This window comes from Oncorhynchus mykiss, chromosome 5, assembly GCF_013265735.2.
Source record: "Oncorhynchus mykiss isolate Arlee chromosome 5, USDA_OmykA_1.1, whole genome shotgun sequence".
Classification (NCBI taxonomy): domain Eukaryota; kingdom Metazoa; phylum Chordata; class Actinopteri; order Salmoniformes; family Salmonidae; genus Oncorhynchus; species Oncorhynchus mykiss.
Genome location: NC_048569.1, coordinates 61,981,035 through 62,001,312, shown reverse-complemented (window position 1 = coordinate 62,001,312; position 20,278 = coordinate 61,981,035). Strand labels below are relative to the sequence as shown.

General features: G+C 43.7%; 1 protein-coding gene across 1 annotated transcript in view; it reads right to left on the bottom strand.

The window, feature by feature from the left end:
• The window catches only part of yjefn3 (YjeF N-terminal domain containing 3), a 157,297-nt gene continuing 137,019 nt past the window's right edge, over window positions 1-20,278 (bottom strand). Inside the window, exons 2-6 of the mRNA XM_021603739.2 lie at window positions 16,767-16,875; window positions 7,235-7,345; window positions 4,901-5,014; window positions 4,533-4,683; window positions 1-740 (exon numbers count right to left, since the gene is read on the bottom strand). Of these exons, the coding sequence (XP_021459414.1) occupies window positions 544-740; window positions 4,533-4,683; window positions 4,901-5,014; window positions 7,235-7,345; window positions 16,767-16,875 (682 nt within the window). The 3' untranslated portion in view covers window positions 1-543. The remainder of the gene's footprint in view (window positions 741-4,532; window positions 4,684-4,900; window positions 5,015-7,234; window positions 7,346-16,766; window positions 16,876-20,278) is intronic.

Sequence of the window (20,278 nt, the reverse complement as noted above, 5' to 3'; positions counted from 1 at the left end):
TAACGACCAAATTAGATATTTTATTGGACAAAGAGTTAACTCTACAACTGCCAATCAATGAACAGGTGTTACTTGGATTAAGGAAATGCAGTAGTGTCGACTGAATCAAATCAAATAAAAAACAGCTGATCGAAAGTACAGTTCTGTAACCCAAAAATCAAACATTCTTCAATAAAATAAAATAAACTAAAAAAATAGCACTTAAGTCGAGGGTTGCATTCATCAGTTGAGGCTGTGGGAGAAAGAACATCTTGAAACTATGCTAAGAAGATATCACAAAAAGGAGAATGTCGCAACTCACATGGAAACTCCTCAAACCATTTCCAAAACAGACATACAACTCAGACCACCCACAGATTCTAAATATCATCTTTCTATTGTATATGAGTGGATTCTGGCTAAGGCGCAACCTCCTTTAGTCTACATCCATTGGAGAGATGGCACATGAACGATAAAGCACAGTAACAATCTATAAAATACAAAACATGTAAATATATTATCCATATTTATCCAAAATGAGGACTGCAGGGTGTACTGTAGATGTTACAGTTCTATAAGACAGTCTGTGCCTGGGTATTCTGGCAGGTTCAGATCGTATTTCTTTTGGATGTCATAAGGCAGGAAGCGTCCTGCTAAGAAGTGCTTCCCCGAGAAGCTGGTGGCGCACTTCTTTGGTGCCGTGAGCGAGATGAGGACGTCTGGATTGATCCCATCTGAGGTCACCTGGTCCACATCCCAACCTTTGACAGACAAACGATGATCATCATTTAAATTCCACCTCCATAGTTCGAGCAACAAATCGGTTGACATCTACTGGCTAAATGTCATGTGACATAACAGCAAGGAGAGAGTGAGTATCTCACTTGATCTTCTCCTTTCAACTTTAAATGGGCATGTTACATCTTACAGATGAGAAACCTGCTGGCTAGCAGCATTCCAAAGCAAAAGAAATGGGGAGAGGGTATGATGTAATGGACAGAGCCAGATGCCAAATAGATGTACTACACTAAGCTACATGCTTTACTGTCACAGTCCATCCAGGTTGACCTTTACCACTCCTAGCTCGACAGTGTTGAGGTTGACTTGAGGTTGATCTGACGAAACCTATTGCAGTTGCAAATGTGGTTGTGTATTGTGGTACATGTACAGGCTTTTCTTTTTTATGACTAATTCATGTTTAGCTCAGAGGTAAACCCTGTTTTGGGCAGTTTTCTGTACATCTGTGCACCATTGGCAAATGTTGGGTGTACAGCATACTGTACAGTGCCTTGCAAAAGTATCCAGACCCCTTGGATTTCTTCACATTTTATTGTGTTATAAAGTGAATATGTTGTTTATTTTTGGGTGGGGGGGTTAATACAAATGAAATAACTAAAATATAGTTGTTGTATAAGTATTCATCTCCCTGAGTCAATACATGTTAGAAACACCTTTCACATCAATTACAGCTGTCAGTCTTCTTGGGTACATCTATAAAAAAAACTGTCTTTCTGCCCCTGAACAAGACAGTTAACCCACTGTTCCTCGGTAGGCCGTCATTGTAAACAAGAATAAAAACTGACTTGCCTAGTTAAATAAAGGTGAAATTAAAATGTAAAAATAGATTTTCAAGCAGATTTCAGTCAAAACTGTAACTTGGCCACTCAAGAACATACATATTTCTAAAAATGATTTACATTTTTCTATTATCTGCCGAAATTGTTGCAACCCCTATTACTAGCCTGTTCAACCTCTCTTTCGTATCGTCTGAGTTTCCCAAAGATTGGAAAGCTGCCGCGGTCATCCCCCTCTTCAAAGGGGGTGACACTAGACCCAAACTACTACAGACCTATCCTACCCTGTCTTTCTAAGGTCTTCGAAAGCCAATTTAACAAACAGATTACCAACCATTTCAAATCCCACCGTACCTTCTCCGCTATGCAATCTGGTTTCAGAGCTGGTCATGGGCACCTCAGCCACGCTCAAGGTTCTAAACGACATCATAACCGCCATCGATAAGAGACATTACTGTGCAGCCGTATTCATCGACCTGGCCAAGGCTTTCGACTCTGTCAATCACCACATTCTTATTGGCAGACTCAACAGCCTGGGTTTCTCAAATGATTGCCTCACCTGGTTTACCAACTACTTCTCTGATAGAGTTCAGTGTGTCAAATCGGAGGGCCTGTTGTCCAGACCTCTGGCAGTCTCTATGGGGGTGCCACAGGGTTCAATTTTCGGGCCGACTCTCTTCTCTGTATATATCAATGATGTTGCTCTTGCTGCTGGTGATTCTCTGATACACCTCTACGCAGATGACACCATTCTGTATACTTCTGGCCCTTCTTTGGACACTGTGTTAACTAACCTCCAGACGAGCTTCAATGCCATACAACTCTCCTTCCGTGACCTCCAACTGCTCTTAAATGCAAGTAAAACTAAATGCATGCTATTCAACCGATCACTGCCCGCACCTGCTCGCCCGTCCAGCATCACTACTCTGGACAGCTCTGACTTAGAATACGTGGACAACTACAAATACCTAGGTGTCTGGTTAGACTGTAAACTCTCCTTCCAGACTCACATTAACCATCTCCAATCCAAAATTAAATCTAGAATCAGCTTCCTATATAGCAACAAAGCATCCTTCACTCATGCTGCCAAACATACCCTCATAAAACTGACCATCCTACCGATCCTCGACTTTGGTGATGTCATCTATAGAATAGCCTCCAACACTCTACTCAACAAACTGGATGCAGTCTATCACAGTGCCATCCGTTTTGTGACTAAAGCCCCATACACTACCCACCATTGCGACCTGTATGCTCTCGTTGGTTGGCCCTCGCTTCATACTCGTCGCCAAACCCACTGGCTACAGGTTATCTACAAGTCTCTGCTAGGTAAAGCCCCACCTTATCTCAGCTCACTGGTCACCATAGTAGCACCCACTCGTAGTACGCGCTCCAGCAGGTATATCTCACTGGTCACCCCCAAAGCCAATTCCTCCTTTGGTCGTCTTTCCTTCCAGTTCTCTGCTGCCAATGACTGGAACTAACTGCAAAAATCTCTGAAGCTGGAGACTCATATCTCCCTCACTAGCTTTAAGCGCCAGCTGTCAGAGCAGCTCACAGATCACTGCACCTGTACATAGATGGGCTGTTTACAGATGGGCTATCTACCTACCTCATCCCCATACTGTATTTATTTATTTATTTTGCTCCTTTGCACCCCAGTATCTCTACTTGCACATCTACCATTCCAGTGTTTTAATTGCTATATTGTAATTACTTCGCCACCATGGCCTATTTATTGCCTTAACTCCCTTATCTTACCTCATTTGCACTCACTGTATATATACTTTTTATTTTCTTTTACTGTATTATTGACTATGTTTTGTTTATTCCATGTGTAAGTCTATGTTGTTGTATGTGTCGAATTGCTGTGCTTCATATTGGCCAGGTCGCAGTTGCAAATGAGAACTTGTTCTCAACTAGCCTACCTGGTTAAATAAAGGTGAAATTAAAATAAAAAAATAATAAAATAAATGTTCTTCTTGGTAAGCAACTCCAGTGTAGATTTTGCCATTTGTTGTAGGTTATTGTCCTGCTGAATTCCTCTCGCAGTCTCTTGTATAAAGCAGACCGAAGCAGGTTTTCCTCTAGGATTTTGCCTGTGCTTAGCTCCATCCCGTTTCTTTTCATCCTGAAAAACTCCCCAATATTTGCAGAGGTCAAGCATACCCATACCATGATGCAGCCACCACCATGCTTGAAAATAAGGAGGCAGTTACTCAGTGATCTGCTGTGTTGGATTTGTCCCAAACATGTGGCGTTACATTTAGACCAAAAAGTGTATTCCTTTGCTGCATTTTTTCCCCAGTATTACTTTACATACAAGATGCATGTTTTGGAATATTCTGTATATTTGTATTCTTCTTTTCACTCTGTCATTTAGGTCATTATTGTGGAGCCACTCCAATGTTGTTGATCCATCCTCAGTTTTCTCCCATCACAGCCATTGAACTCTGTAGTTGTTTTAAAATCACCAATGGCTTCATGGTAACATCCCTTAGCAGTTTCATTCCTGTCCTGCAGCTCGGTTCAAAGGGATGACTATCTTCGATGTGTCTGGGTGGTTTATTATATAATCCACACTTGACCATGTTTAAAGAGATATTCAATGTCTGATGTGTTATTGTTTACCCATCTACCAATCACGCCCCTTCTTCATGAGGCTTTTGAAAAGCTCCCTGGTCTTTGTAATTTAATCTGTGTTTGAAATTCAATACTTGACTGAGGAAGTCAAATTTGACTCCTGAACTAATTTAGGCTTGCTTAAACAAACGGGCTGAATACTTATGCAATGACTATTTTTTTCTATAAAAAATACAATTGAAATGTTCTTCCACTTTGATATAACAGTATATAATGTATTTGTCTTGAACCAAAAAAAATGACATACATTTTAATCCCAGTTGGTAACACAATAAAATGTGATGAAATCCAAGGGGTCTGAATACTTTTGAAAGGCACTGTAGCTCTCAGCCTTACCTGAGGGCATGTCCACACTGGCGATGGGGATCTTGACCTGCTTGAGGGTGACTAGGATGCCAGCATAGGGCTCCTTCACGTCTGTGTGGTCAGTCTCTGGCCCCAGGATGGCATCGATCACCAGGTTATAGGCATCGTTGATCAGCTGCACCTGAACACACAACCCAAACTCTGATCAATATCTAGAAAAGAGCTCTACATTATTCTCCCAGCTCCAGCAAGCTCAGCCGGGGCCAAATCCTACAGTGAGAATCAGGTGCTCAACTCATGGTGCACTTGCATAAATCAGTTACATTTGCAAATGTCAAGCTTAATTCAAGGATGAATGTGTCTAGAAATGTCTTATAGTCCTTTGTGATGTTGCTCACCTCTGTTGGGAGATAGGAGAGGAATGGGATGTCCATCTTCTCACACTGAACTGTGAAGTCCTGATGAATGGTGTTAGGAGTGCGTTTGGGATAGTAGATGGTGGGCTCGTACTCCTTTTGGAAGGAAGGAGAGAGGCGAGAGCGAGAGGGGAGAAAGAGGGGGAGGGAGAGCAAGCGAGGGAGGGGTAGGTAAAGAGAGAGAGCGAGCTCTCTCTCTCTTGCTGTTTTTCCTGCCCTATCTCTAGTCTGTCTGTGTATAGTAAATCAGGGCTGGATAGATAAACAGACTGACAAGACTCCCCTCTGATTAGCACAGCACTGTAGGCCTTTAGCTCTCAGGTCTGGAGGATGACTGAATTAGACCTCCATGGTTAATGATAGACGTTTAGGGAAAGCCAGACACCTGTGGCTTGTGTTGTTAAACAATGGACACCCGTGATCTCCACTGCTAATGGACCTCAATCCCAGCAATTAATAGTCTATGTGAAAGGGCCTCAGTGTGCTGCTGCTGTGCTTTCAGTGGAAGGCCTGGCTGGTTAGATGGTTGCGAAAGGAGGAGGTACTGTAAACTAGGCAGTGAGAGGTTCAGGTCTCTCCATCTCTGACTAACTGGCCCTGGTCAGATTCAGATGGGGAAGTGGTCTGTCACTCCAGACGTCAGTCCACACGCTCCTGAGAGACATTAAACCAATCAGACTTCAACATCGGGCCAGAGAGAGAGATGTCCCCTCTGGGTTGGCAGTGACCCCTCTGTGAACCCCTAGTGCCCTGACCTAGAAGAGGTTACATCATCAACGTCAGACAGACGTACCTCAGGGACGGAGGCACCGTCAGGATGCTCTCTAGCGTCAACAAGCGTCATGGATCAGGAATACAGGAGACATGAGGCCTATGACCACAGGTTACAGACAGGTCACAAGCCTTTTCCTGTTGATGTAAAGCATTCCCGATATTGAACTCCCTCTCCCTGAAGGCTAGGATTCTGGGTTGGCCATGAAGGAGCATCATCCCTTTAGTCACAGTCTGTTGAGATTCACGTGGTTTTGTCAAATTGGAAACAAAGACCACATTGTTGAATCTCGGGGATTCATGTGTCATGTGATAAACAACTTGATTCTTTCAGACGTTGAGGCCAAGGTGTTTTTTCTTCACTAGAAACATAAAATAACCACATAATGTTCTGAAAGAACTGTGGAACATCGTGTGCATCCTCCCTTGCGTGAACAACAAGCTGGACTAACGTTCACGGTCATAATGAATCATATTCAGACAGAATCTGACAAAAATGAACCCTTGACTCTTGGAATATTTGTCTTTTCCATATGCAATGTTTTGGTTTGACATTTAACAGTGGAATGAACCAAGGATGCATGCCAAACACACGCTAGCTCAGTGAACACGGACGGCCAGCTCAGGGCCGCGGTGCAAATCAGTCCGGCTTAGTTCATTTGCTCCGGGGCTAAATAGTCAGCTACTCTCTGTTTAATCGAATCTACAGTTCCCAGATCAGAGCGAAAGACTATGGTCTTATCTGCTGCGGTGCACTGCCTCTAAAACCTGAACTAGCAAATCCTGCAGGGAATAAGAGTAATGCCACGGTCAGGGATTCATCGACCGATGATACGTTTTCTTTGGATCAAAGTTATGTGGAAATGCTTTATGCATTCCTGGGATCCTGGTGTAAAATATATCCGTGTGTTGACCCCAGGCCCAGTCGCTGCCCCGAAAACTTCACAGACAGTCATCTTACAACTTTAACAGATTCTGTCAACATGGTTTTAATCATAGATATTGACACTTCATAAATCTGGCATCTCAGACACATATGAAGACGTTATATAGATACATTTCATTCCAAGGCAGGGAAACCAAAGCACGTCTATGGTTTCCATCACATAGAATAAAGATGGTAGATTTTCCTCAGTACATCACTGGTAAATCCTTGTTCAGATTGTTTTTAGTTAGTGTAATCGTCTGTAATATTGCAATTAATGAATTTACACCACAGAACAGCATTATCCACAGTCATGCAAACTAATGTGACCATGACATCATGTTACATTACCGCTGCCAACTGTAACCAGACAGTATTTAACGAGGGTAACGGTATTTAATGAGGGTCACAATGAAATGATGTCATTGACATTTTCAATCCCGTAATGGATCAATTAATCATGACTCAGATTACTATTTATGGGAGTTTAAATGAAAATCTCCTAATACTGCAATTAAACCCAGTGAACCATTTGTTAACTTCTAACTATTTTCTGATATTGTCCACATGGCCATGTGTGTGTGATGCCTGGCGGGTGAAGTCTATTGTGGTATACTTACGAATATGCGCAGGTGGCGGGCACACACCAGGCCGATGGAGCCATTCTGGTCAGGACCACAGACCACCAACACTGTCGGCTGCTTCTTAGCCAGGGAGGTCAGAGGAAAGGCCTGGAGGGAGGTGATTGAGTGAGTGACGGATAGAGGGAGGGAGGGAGACAGAGAGTGAGACAGACATCACCAACTAGCCTAACAGACTCATTGTCCAGTGGATGGGTCATTCTATCCGCGAGGCTGACCTTCCATCACTGTCAGAGACTCTCTCCTTCGCGTGCCAGGAAGTCCATGCCATGGCCAGGGGAAATGCCACCCAGGTCTTTTTTTAAAGACAGACAGCCCAAAACTCATTTTAAATAACCCTGACAGGAATGGAAACAATACCAGAGGCGGACGCCGCAGGATGCTCCCTTTAAACAACACACTACTTTCCATCAGGCCTGAGCCATGAGTTTCCCCACTAGGCCACTGGCATCTCCACCTCTCTGTTTTACAGGGGCACAGCACATATCCCAGTAAATCCCCTCACACGTCCTTAAAATGAGGCAGCAGGTCTCTAACACTTTCCTGTTGACTTAAGTGGTCTAATCTTCCTCCTCACGCTAGTGGAGGCTGGTGCGAGGAGCAATAGGAGGACAGGCTTATTGTAATGGCTGGAATGGAATAAATGGAACAGGGAGACAAACGTGTGGTTTCCATATGTTTGATGTGTTCAATACCGTTCCATTCCAGCCATTATAATGTGCCCATCCTCCTATAGCTTCTCCCACCATCCTCCTCTGCTTCACACACACCTAAATAGAACCAGTGGGGGAGTGAATCATGTAGCTAGTGTTGCTAGCTACATCACAGCCAAGAGTGTCTCACCTCACCCCGCAACGCCTTCACCAAACCAAATGTTGGGTAAAGGCCACTATAACCGGAACTCTAAATGGAGAGGTACATTACAGTGCAACAAATGGAGCCGTACTCTAATTGCAGTATTCAATTAACACAGACTTGAAAGCATTAATTACAGTAATGATGCTGGGAGAGGGGAGACAGCAGCCATTTTCTCTAACATAAATATTCTGTCTGGGAGCAGATACACTCTAAATTAGATGGAAGAAGGATGGTAATGACAGCTCAGGCCAATGAGTCGGAAGCGAGAGATAGGCTCCATTTTCTTATCTGCGTGGCTGAAACAGTTTCCTGGTGTATCTCCCACTGTGCAACAGGATTTTGGTGTGTGTGTCTCGATGTGATGACACCCTCTCTGACCTGTTCCCCTGAGGTAAATGCTAAGGCTAATAAGCACAATATAATGACCGGCCATCTTTGATAGGAGTGGAAGTGGCATTCAATATGAACATACTGTGCAGTGGGAAGCCCGAGTGCCTTTTACAGCAGCATCCTGTCTCATCTTATCGCACCTTGTTTTAGGATTAGGATTTTTGCAATAACAGAGGGATTAAAGATGTCAATAATGCACATCCAGTGGGAAACCAGAAAAGGCTAGTTTTAGAGAAGCACGGTAAACAGAGAAGCCAAACCCAGACCAGGTTATCTGTTAGGGCCCTTCTGCCCAAACCCAGACCAGGTTATCTGTTAGGGCCCTTCTGCCCAAACCCAGACCAGGTTATCTGTTAGGGCCCTTCTGCCCAAACCCAGACCAGGTTATCTGTTAGGGCCCTTCTGCCCAAACCCAGACCAGGTTATCTGTTAGGGCCCTTCTGCCCAAACCCAGACCAGGTTATCTGTTAGGGCCCTTCTGCCCAAACCCAGACCAGGTTATCTGTTAGGGCCCTTCTGCCCAGCTCCTGGCTTCTATCTGGAGGAATGCTAATACAGTGCATTTGGAAAGTATTCAAACCCTTTGATTTTTTTTCCACATTTTGTTATGTTACAGCCTTAATCATTTTTTTTTAAACAATTATAATAATTACAAATCTCATCAATTTATCCACAATACCCCATCATGACAAAGCGAAAACAGGTTACCTTATTTACATCAGTATTCAGACCCTTTGCTATGAGACTCAAAATTGAGCTCAGGTGCATCCTGTTTCCATTGATCATCCATGACATGTTTCTACAACTTGGAGTTCACATGTGGTAAATTCAATTGATTGAACATGATTTGGAAAGGCACACACTTGTCTATATAAGGTCCCACAGTTGACAGTGCATGTCAGAGCAAAAACCAAGCCATGAGGTCATAGGAATTGTCCGTAGAGCTCTGAGACAGGATTGTGTTGATGCACAGATCTGGGGAAGGGTACAAAAAAAAAATGTCTGCAGCATTTAAGGTCCCCAAGAACACAGTGGCCTCCATCATTCTTAAATGGAAGAAGTTTGGAACAACCAAGACTCTTCCTAGAGCTGGCCGCCCGGCCAAACTGAGCATCAGGGGAGAAGAGGAAGGAAGTGACAAAGAACCCTGATGGTCACTCTGACAGAGCTCCAGAGTTCCTCTGTGGAGATGGGAAAACCTTCCAGAAGGACCACCATCTCTGCAGTACTCCACCAATCAGGTCTTTATGGTAGAGTGGCCAGACGGAAAACATTACTCAGTAAAAGACACACGACAGCCTGCTTGGAGTTTGCAAAAAGGCACCTGAAGGCCAGGCACCACAGGCTAATAGGGATGTTTTATTTATAAAACATTTTAAATGTGCAAATAGGCAAGCCCTCCTTAAAAATGGCACTAACATGCTATTCAACACATTGCTTCAAGGCAGGTTTTTTGTTTTATTGTGTTAAGACACTCAATGGTCAGACTTTTACAGATCAGTTTATCAAAATATTGTCATTTCATTTAACTATTCCAAAAATCTCGTCACATGTATAACGGATGCATATTTTGAATATATTTACACATAAAATGACACTTAAAATAAAAAGGACACAAGATAAATAAAAAAAAAGCCTATAAGACCTAAGACCCTGTGTGTGGAATAATGTAAATGCACGTCCTTTGAAGCCTGATAAAAATGAATTGGCGCAGGGGGAACATGTCATTTTTAGAAAATGGTTGATAAAGATAGGCTAATGCAATGAAAATGTACTTTCCATAAATATGACCATTTATGACACATTAAACTCTTATGTATAAATATCTTCTAAACGGACAAATAAACATCAAATATACATTTGACAGATACATTAGCATATTTGATACATTTGTTTCAAGCAATAGAGCATATTGTTTGAATACTGGTCTGTTGGGCAGTTTTGGGCAAATTCTCATATCAGTGCTCAATTTGTCACATACAAGGATTTTTGTATGGCTGTTGAAATGTGCAGAACATTAATCAGCTATGCCTGCCCCATATGTAAGGCCCTCTTTGAGTTGTTGCTGGTGCAGCTTTACTCTCTTGACTGTGTCATGGGACCTGCGCCTACGCTTGGCACACTCCATTGAAGAAAAGTCAGCTCTCGCAACATGCCTTGCATCCTCCTCTCTGATTGCTTCCAGTGTCACCAATGTGCTGTCAAGCCACAATTTGTTCATCACATTTGATATAGCAGTGGCTCCCTCATTGAACGTGGTTACTGCCATACTGCCTGCTCCGTCAATGTGACTTTTGCCCACAAAGACTGTGATATGGTTGCGATGCCCCAAAACTGAGTTCAGAGAACCATTTGCATTCTGGGTTCCTCCGTGCTACATTCTTTTGAGGATGTTATCATTTGACATCCTATGATATTACAGGTCCCATTTTCTGTGCAACCTCTTCAAAAAATGTATGGCCTCCAAGGTTTTTGTGACAGGGTGGATCTTCACCATTTTCTAGGGCTCGCTGGTACCAGCACCAATGCACACACCTATCCTGTAGTTGGAAGGGAATCCTCTCGTGCCAAGTGCCATCAAATGATACATTAAGGTCTATGATGGCATCCTCATCCAACAACTCTGCTATGTCTGGGTCTATATCTGCGTATGCTCTTCTAATTATCTTTGCAGCACTCTGACTGTAGCACTCTCTGAATCTCTGGATCTAAAGAGGGGGGATAAAGTACTCATTATGTCTGTCGACATCACAGTCATAACTACAGGACAAAATATCAGCATGGTACCCTACGTAAATATTAGCATATCAGCATGTATTTACTTTATGTAAAGCTAATTTCTCACCAATCACATTAAGCTACAGCCCTATGACACTGTAGGCTAATGTGACAGTCTCATTGTGTAGGTATGTTTTCCAATCACTCTGTTTTATTCCCTTTGAATACATTTGCTGGAGCAAGGAAATAAATATTATTTATACACAGCAAGTCACCTGACAATCATGGGCTACTCTCCCTTTTTATTTCTGTGTCACTCTGGTCATTTCTCTGATATAAGCGGAGACTCAAGGAAGGAATCCCTAGGACTTTGCTCATTTTCTTTAGATCTGCATAACCAAGTCCAAGTTCATGGGCTAGAAGAACCATCCTCACATTCATATCAAATGCCACATATCCCCTGGAGCACCCCTGCAGCCTGGAGGAAGTGTAAACACTCCTCCTAAATTCATCACGATCACCTTCACAGTCGGCACATTCTATCATGACAGAATGCCTGGTTGGTGGGGTCTATGGTGATTAGACACTGTGGACAAATCAAATAATGTACAAGTTGGTTTATTTGTGACATGTGGAATAAAAGCCACTGTTGGCTGGCTGATGTCTAGTTGATCGCCGATAGTTGTCATCTTCATCTCCACTAGAGATTTTCTCATTTTGTCTCTCTTTACGTGGATTCTTCGAGGAAGCGCTGCGCTGCATTTTAACCAAACAGATTACTGGAAGGGGCCTTTAAATGCCAGTAACCAATATGATGTCAGAAAATGACTCGTCTTTCAGCACGAAGAACTACGTCTACAAAGGATATAGCCATGTATGGACTAGCTAACTATATTCCCCGGATAACAAGCCTTTAAGTGATATATGATTCAACATGGAGTTTTCAAAATACCATGTTTCATGTTGACCTTCAACCGCTATCAATAACCACATTTTTGGTAGGTGTAGTTGACATAGTTGGGATAAAATGATACAAATAAAGTATGTATATACATTATTGCCGATTTATTTGTACATTTTATGAAAGTATGGAAGTTAGTTGCAAAATATCCCAAAATCTGAAAACTGATAGATTTTGCCTGTGGTGCCTGGCCTTAAGAACTCTCAGACCATGAGAACCAAGATTGAACTATTTGGCCTGAATACCAAGCGGTCATTTCTAGAGGAAACCTGGCACCATCCCTATGGTGAAGCATGGTGGTGGCAGCATCATGCTGTGGGGATGTTTTTCAGTGGCAGGGACTGGGAGAATAGTCAGGATCGAGGGAAAGATGAATGGAGCAAAGTACAGAGAGATCCTTGATGAAAACCTGCTCCAAAGTGCTCAGGACCTCAGACTGGTGTAAAGGTTCACCTTCCAACAGGACAACGACCCTAAGCACACAGCCAAGACAACGCAGGTGTGGCTTCGGGACAAGTCTCTGGATGTCATTGAGTGGCCCAGCCAGAGCCTGGACTTGAACGTGATCGAACATCTCTGGAGAGACCTGAAAATACCTGTGCAGCGACGCTCCCCATCCAACCTGATAGAGGTGTGCAGGTGTGCTAAGCTTCATATCGAAGAAGACTTGAGGCTTCCACAATGTACTGAGTAAAGTGTCTGAATACTTGCCAAGAATGTGCAAAGCTGTCATCAAGGCAAAGGGCGGCTACTTTAAAGAATCTAAAATATAGTTTGATTTGGTGAACATTTTTTTGGTACTATATTTTTTCTTATGTGTTATTTCACAATGCAGAAAAAAAACGGGGAAAAACAAAACGTGAATGAGTAGGTGTGTCCAAACTTTTGACTGGTACTGTATGTTAATGTGATATGTCAATACATTTATTTTGGTAAAAATATGTTTTTGCTTTGTTATGAGTTATTGTATGTATATTGATGAGGAAGGGAAAAAACGATTTAATACATTTTAGAATAAGGCTGTAACGTAACAAAATGTGGAAAACGTCAAGGGGTCTGAATACTTTCCAAATGCACTGTATGTCAGCTCACCAGGCTCCTCAGTCCTATCCTCACAACATACACATGCACACACACATAGTACACACAGGAGCAATGACTGTATTGCCTCCCTGACATCCATAGTAATGAGATACATCTGCTCTTGTCCACCTGACATTCACACACACACACATAGACACATGTCCCACTACACACACACACATAAATACCTTCATACATAAACTACCGTTCAAAAGTTTGGGGTTACTTAGAAATGTCCTCGTTTTTGTAATAAAAGCACATTCTTTGTCCATTAAAATAACATCAAATTGATCAGAAATACAGTGTAGACATTGTTAATGTTGTAAACTACTATTGTAGCTGGAACTGGCTGATTTTTAATGGAATATCTACACAGGCGTTGTTAGCTAATCCAAGTTTATAATTTTAAAAGTTTAATTGATCATTTGAAAACCCTTTTGCAGTTGTGTTAGCACAGCTGAAAACTGTTGTACTGATTAAAGAAGCAATAAAACGGGCCTTCTTTAGACTCGTTGAGTATCTGGAGCATGAGTATTTGTGGGTTCGATTACAGGCTCAAAATGGCCAGAAACAAAGAACTTTCTTCTGAAACTCGTCAGTCTATTCTTGTTCTGAGAAATGAAGGCTATTCCATGCGAGAAATTGCCAAGAAACTGAAGATCTCATACAATGCTGTGTACTACTCCCTTCACAGAACAGCACAAACTGGCTCTAACCAGAATAGAAAGAGGAGTGGGAGGCCCCGGTTCACAACTGAGCAAGAGGACAAGTACATTAGAGTGTCTAGTTTGAGAAACAGATAAATAGTACCCGCAAAACCCCAGTCTCAACGTCAACAGTGAAGAGGCGACTCCTGGATGCTGGCCTTCTAGGCAGAGTTGCAAAGAAAAAGCCATATCTCAGATTGGCCAATAAAAATAAAAGATTAAGATGGGCAAAAGAATACAGACACTGGACAGAGGAACTCCGCCTGATCATTACACAGGTGCACCTTGTGCCGGGGACAATAAAAGGCCACTCTAAAATGTGCAGTTTTGTCACACAACACAATGTCACAGATGTCTCAAGTTTTGAGGGAGCGTGCAATTGGCATGCTGACTGCAGGAATATCCACCAGAGCTGTTGCCAGACAATGTAATGTTAATTTCTCTACCATAAGCCACCTTCAACGTTGTCATAGAGAATTTAGCAGTACGTCCAACTGGCGCACAACCGTAGACCATGTGTAACCACGCCAGCCCAAGACCCCCACATCTGGCTTCGTCAACTGCGGGATCGTCTGAGACCAGCCACGCAGACTGCTGATGAAACTGAGGAGTATTTCTGTCTGTAATAAAGCCCTTTGTGGAGGAAAACTCGTTCGGATTGGCTGGACCTGGCTCCCCAGTGGGTGGGCCTATGCTCTCCCAGGCCGGGGGGTTTTTACTTGGCTCATCGAGCTCTAGCAACTCCTTGTGGCGAGCCGGGTGCCTGCAGGCTCACCTCGGTTGTCAGTTGAACGATGTTTCCTCCGACACATTGGTGCGGCTGGCTTCCGGGTTAAGCAGGCCGTCATGTTTTGGAGGATGCATGACTCGACCTTCGCCTCCCGAGCCTGTTGGGGAGTTGCAGCGATGAGATAAGTCAGAAAATGGGGAGAAAAAGGGGGTAAAATAGGAATAAACAAATAAGAATTATGGGTAAAAATTATCAAGTGTAAGAAAAATACATACCCCCCCCCCCCCCACACACACACACACACACACATAAATACGGCCACACACTATTAATGAAAGCTGCACAGGATAATGAATATGTTTTACGACGGACATGTTGACATTTTGAACACATCCTGAGTAGACAGAACAGGGACCCAGGGACAACACACTCCAGCGTTTACTGCTCCGTGGAAGCAGAACATTATTTGTCTCCCCAGGTGTTGAAAGGCTTCCCAACCCAGACTGAACACAGGCGCCGCTCCACACGCACTCCAGCCCAGATCACAGAGGAACACACCGGAGATGGACCCGTCATGGCCCGTGTGGTTGCTGCCGGGGGATTGGATGTCTTTGGACGTATGGGGGGGGGGGGGATTACTTGGTGAAAAATGAATCTATCTGGCAACTGCAACGACTGCAGTGAAATCATAAGGCCCTACTACTGCACTTTTCTTCAATAACAGTGATGTCATGCATGTGTGTGCAGAAGCCCCAGGCCGATCCGGGTCGAGCCAGGCGCTGTTTGTCTAGCTACGGTATGTGTGCTGCGGCTGTGTCCGCTCTGGCCATGGACCATTGGCTGCTGGTGATAATGGTGGTAAGGGGATGTGGTTGAGGTAATCAGACTTTCTCTCTCTCTCTGAAAGGAAAGTGTCTCATATGTCTGGAATCTCAGGGAGCATTTATCACACCACACTGGGTGCCCGCGGAGCAAACGACCGCAGGGTTAAACCAACCAACCGTCTGGTCAAAGGAACCACGTGTGTTCCTGACAGCTCCACAGAGACACACTCCAGACACTGCTGCTGCTACCGCTGACTACAGGCAGTCTGACTTGGAGAACTTACACACACAGACACACACACACACACAAGCTAAAAACAGACACATGATACATAAGCAGACACATACACGTGCTAACACACACACACAAAAGGGACTGATAAGGGGCATGTGGACTTGCCAGACTGGCTCCCAGCTGAGCAGATCAGTCTCTCATCAGACAATCAGGCCAGATAGAGCTTCTGTTCACTGATGTGCCTCAGGGTTTATGGAGCAGAGACACAGCATTGTTGAGGGGGACAGTTCTCCCACAACTGTAAATAAACACCCACACTCACTGTTTTTTCGAGAATACAGGGCCTCCCGGGTGGCACAGTGGTTAAGGGCGCTGTACTGCAGTGCCAGCTGTGCCACCAGAGACTCTGGGTTCGCGCCCAGGCTCTGTCGTAACCGGCCGCGACCGGGAGGTCCGTGGGGCGACGCACAATTGGCCTAGCGTCGTCCCGGTTAGGGAGGGCTTGGCCGGTAGGGATATCCTTGTCTCATCGCGCACCAGCGACTCCTGTGGCGGGCCGGGCGCAGTGCGCGCTAACCAAGGTTGACAGGTGCACGGTGTTTCCTCCGACACATTGGTGCGGCTGGCTTCCGGGTTGGATGTGCGCTGTGTTAAGAAGCAGTGCGGCTTGGTTGGGTTGTGTATCGGAGGACGCATGACTTTCAACCTTCGTCTCTCCCGAGCCCTACGGGAGTTGTAGCCATGAGACAAGATAGTAGCTACCAAAACAATTGGATACCACGAAATTGGAGAGAAAAAAGGGGTAATAAAAAAAAAAAAAAAGAATACAGAGAACAGAACAGTCCGTGTGTTCCCTAAATCCCTATTCACAGTTCCTAGCTATTAGAAAGTTGCATGGGTTTGAAATACTGTTAATACTATCAGCATCAGAATCTGGGGAATGAGGGATGAAATGGATGAATGGTCCCAAAAAAGGTGATTCTTGGAGAAAGAATAGGGGGGTACCTTGGTGATGGCGATGGCACAGGCGTGCCCCCAGATCTCTATGAGCTGCTGCTGGCCAAACCTGTAGTCCCTCAGCAACTCTGTCTCAATGGCTGCTGTCTCCACTTTACTGTAAGGGAAACACAACACCGAGCATTAGCATCATCAATCAGATTCAGTCAATCACAATTCTATTATATACTGTACGGCATCACTGTTTATGCATCTCTCAGGAGATAAACCTCAAAAACACATGTTGTTGTGTTGCGTTAAATGCTTGGTTGGGGATTGTCGGAGGCCTGAAGTCTTTCCGGTACCAAGTTTAAGTTTATGAAGTAGGTATTTACATGGCTCTGAAAGAGGGTGCTGTCAGGAACAAAATGATTGGCACCCTTGATAAAGATGAGCAAAAACAACTGTATATAATAAATAATACAAATACTGAGTTATAAAATATGCAATTTTTTAACTAATATAAATTGTTCAGAGAAAGAGATTTAAAAAAAAAAGACAGGAGTAAAGATTATTGGCACCCCTTTTTTTCAGTACTGCAGCACCCTAACCTTGCGAGGCACCCTAACCTTGCGAGGCACCCTAACCTTGCGAGGCACCCTAACCTTGCGAGGCACCCTAACCTTGCGAGGCAACCTAACCTTGCGAGGTTAACGACACAGTCTTTTTCTAAAATGTTTAATGAGATTACAGAAGACATTTGGAGAGATCTTAGATCATTCCTCCATACAGAATCTTTACAGATCCTTGATATCCTTTGTCTGCGCTTATGGACGGACCTCTTCAATTCAAACCAAAGGTTTTTAATTGGGGTTCAAGTCCAGAGACTTTTTTTCAATTAACTATTTCTTTGTGGATGTTGATGTGCACTTGGGGTTGTTGTCTTGCTGGAAGATCCACTTGCGGCCAACTGCCAGCCTCCTGGCAGAGGCAACCAGGTTTTGGCTAAAATGTCATGGTACTTGGTAAAGTTCATGATGCCGCTGACCTTTAACAAGGGTCATAGTACCAGTGGAAGCAAAATAGCCCCATAACATCAAAGATGCACCACCATATTTTACCGTAGGTATGAGATACTTTTCTGCATAGGCTTCTGTTTTTCGACACCAAAGCCACCATTGGTGTGTGTGGCCAAAGAGCTCTATTTTCATGTCATCTGACCATAGCACCACCTGGAGTTTGATCAACGGCATTTACACTTGGATTTGAACCGCTGCATGGTCAATTTTGAATTAGGTAGTCGCATGGCTCTGAAACAGGTATATGTAAAAGGCGTAAAGTTGAAACAGGCCGTAAACTGATGTTAATATACTGGGGTGAGCTCGTTAAACCAGAGGGAAAGGGAGCATTGAAAACCGATCCTACAGTAGCTACATGGCACCGCTGTGTGCTTGTGTGCAGTATGTGCCTCATTTATGTGTGTATGTGAATTCTGGATGCATTGTTTCTGTGCTATTTGTCATTCTGTGCATGCTGGCTGTGTGACTAATGCTCCTGTATCAGAGCGAGGGAGGTTGGTCTGCTGGTTTGACCTGTCCGGTTTTAGTCTGACTGTGTGTGTCACAGGTCAGGACAGGCGACAGGGACACTGCTACTGATATGTCCCCTCTCATCCACTACGTGAACAGATCCTATAAGGCAAAAAAAAATGGCTTGTGTTGTCTGCACGTGAACTGCTGTAGGCACACAGAAAGTACAGTATTCCTTATCACACTAGGGACACCTGGTGGAGAGCTGGAGTACTACATCACACATTTCTCTTGACGACGATGGAGAACATTATATTCGAAGCATATTGTATGATAGCATATCTAAATGGACGTGTTTATAAGGTGTAATAATTTAACACATTTTATTAGAGTGAGAATTGATCGATGCAGTCACAACATTCTAATACCATGTCGATGTCCTATTTGACCAAATGTTCGCAGATAAAAAAGTAAATAATGTGTTACCAAGACAACATAGATCCATTTAGTTTGCATGAGTTCAGGAGAGAAAGGGAGAGAGGAAGAGAAGGAGAGAAATCAATCACATCAATATACTGTGGAAGCAGCGGGATCTAACCATTTCGAACCTCGCTATAGAGCTAACGGTCAGTTTGTGTGTGTGCGTGTTCGCACGCGGGTGTGTCACTGCTGCTTGCGCATGTGTGTCACGTCTTTGCCTTTAAGGCGGCATTTGTGTTTCCAGCAGGAGTATTTTTGTTTACAGCATAATCTGTGTCAGCTGATGCTTTGCTCTCACACATACAATATAAAGGAGCACAAATAATCTCTTCTTCTCTTAACCTTTTTCATCCTCCATTTGTGACTACAGAGACAATCTAAAGCACGTAACTGCATTAGGACTCAATTCAATCCATAGCGTTGAAGATCTGCTTTATAGCGCGATTGACAATTAATGGCAATGTTCCCACAGTCGCAGAGATTGCATTCAAGGTAAACGCTGCATAGGTCGGATCAATTGGAAATTACTTTTAAATGTGAACCGCACTACAATGCAGATGTTCTGTGCTATGGATTGAATCGAGCCCCTTGGAAGCTCAACAATGACTAAGGAGTTTGTCTCTGATGTCAAACCTTATTCAGACTTTATGACATTTTATGACGAAACGCTTTAATAGTTATTTCAGGTCCTCAACAGCTGAAAGTCATATGTTGAAAGCATTTCAAACGCTATCACCCTGGCAGACAAACCCCACATTCACATCTCCTAACCAACAAAACAGATGGTGAAAAAACACCATCCGAAGAAAATAAATAGCCTGCAGGCTAACAACACACAGGCATCATAAACATAACCTTCTTTCATCATAACCAGAACCTTCATTTCACTGTAACTAGTTGAATGCTAAAGGTTGGCCCAGCGTTCCCTTCTCTTGTGGCTCTAGGATCACTGTGTTAAAACCCACCTCGTCCAACAAGGCTTTTGGCATTTAGCTCAGCCAATAGAGCATCACAGCTGTCACCCAGGGCTAGCCTGGGGCAGACTGCCTGGCTCACTGACACATGATGGTCTTTTACAAAGATCACCTTTGTCCACTATGTTGGATGGATGCTCTTATAATAGGACTATAGTACTTTTACAGTAAGCTATGGAGTAGAATTGATCCTTGGTCACCTTGGTTAGATGTTGCCCGTAAGCACCAATTTAGGGTCAGCTAACCCTCACCCAATCCTAACCTTAACCATTAGGGTGGGTGGGGGGCATAAAACTGACCTAAGATCTGTGTTAGTCTGGGGAACATCATCCTACCCCACTATTTACAGTTCTCTTGGTAGTGAGGAGGTATCACCACTAGGAAGCAGTGTAGAGCATACAGAATGCAAGACCCCTGATCATCTAGACCAGGCCAAATGGCACCCATATTGAGTGTGCTGGGTCAACAGAATTCAATATAACATATTGTATCTCTTTAGCTGGGTCAATAATGAGACAGAACTCCCTGTAGTTCATGTTCCCAGTGAACAGAAAACACACAGTACTGTAGTCCTTCAAAAAGTATGTGAACCCTTCGT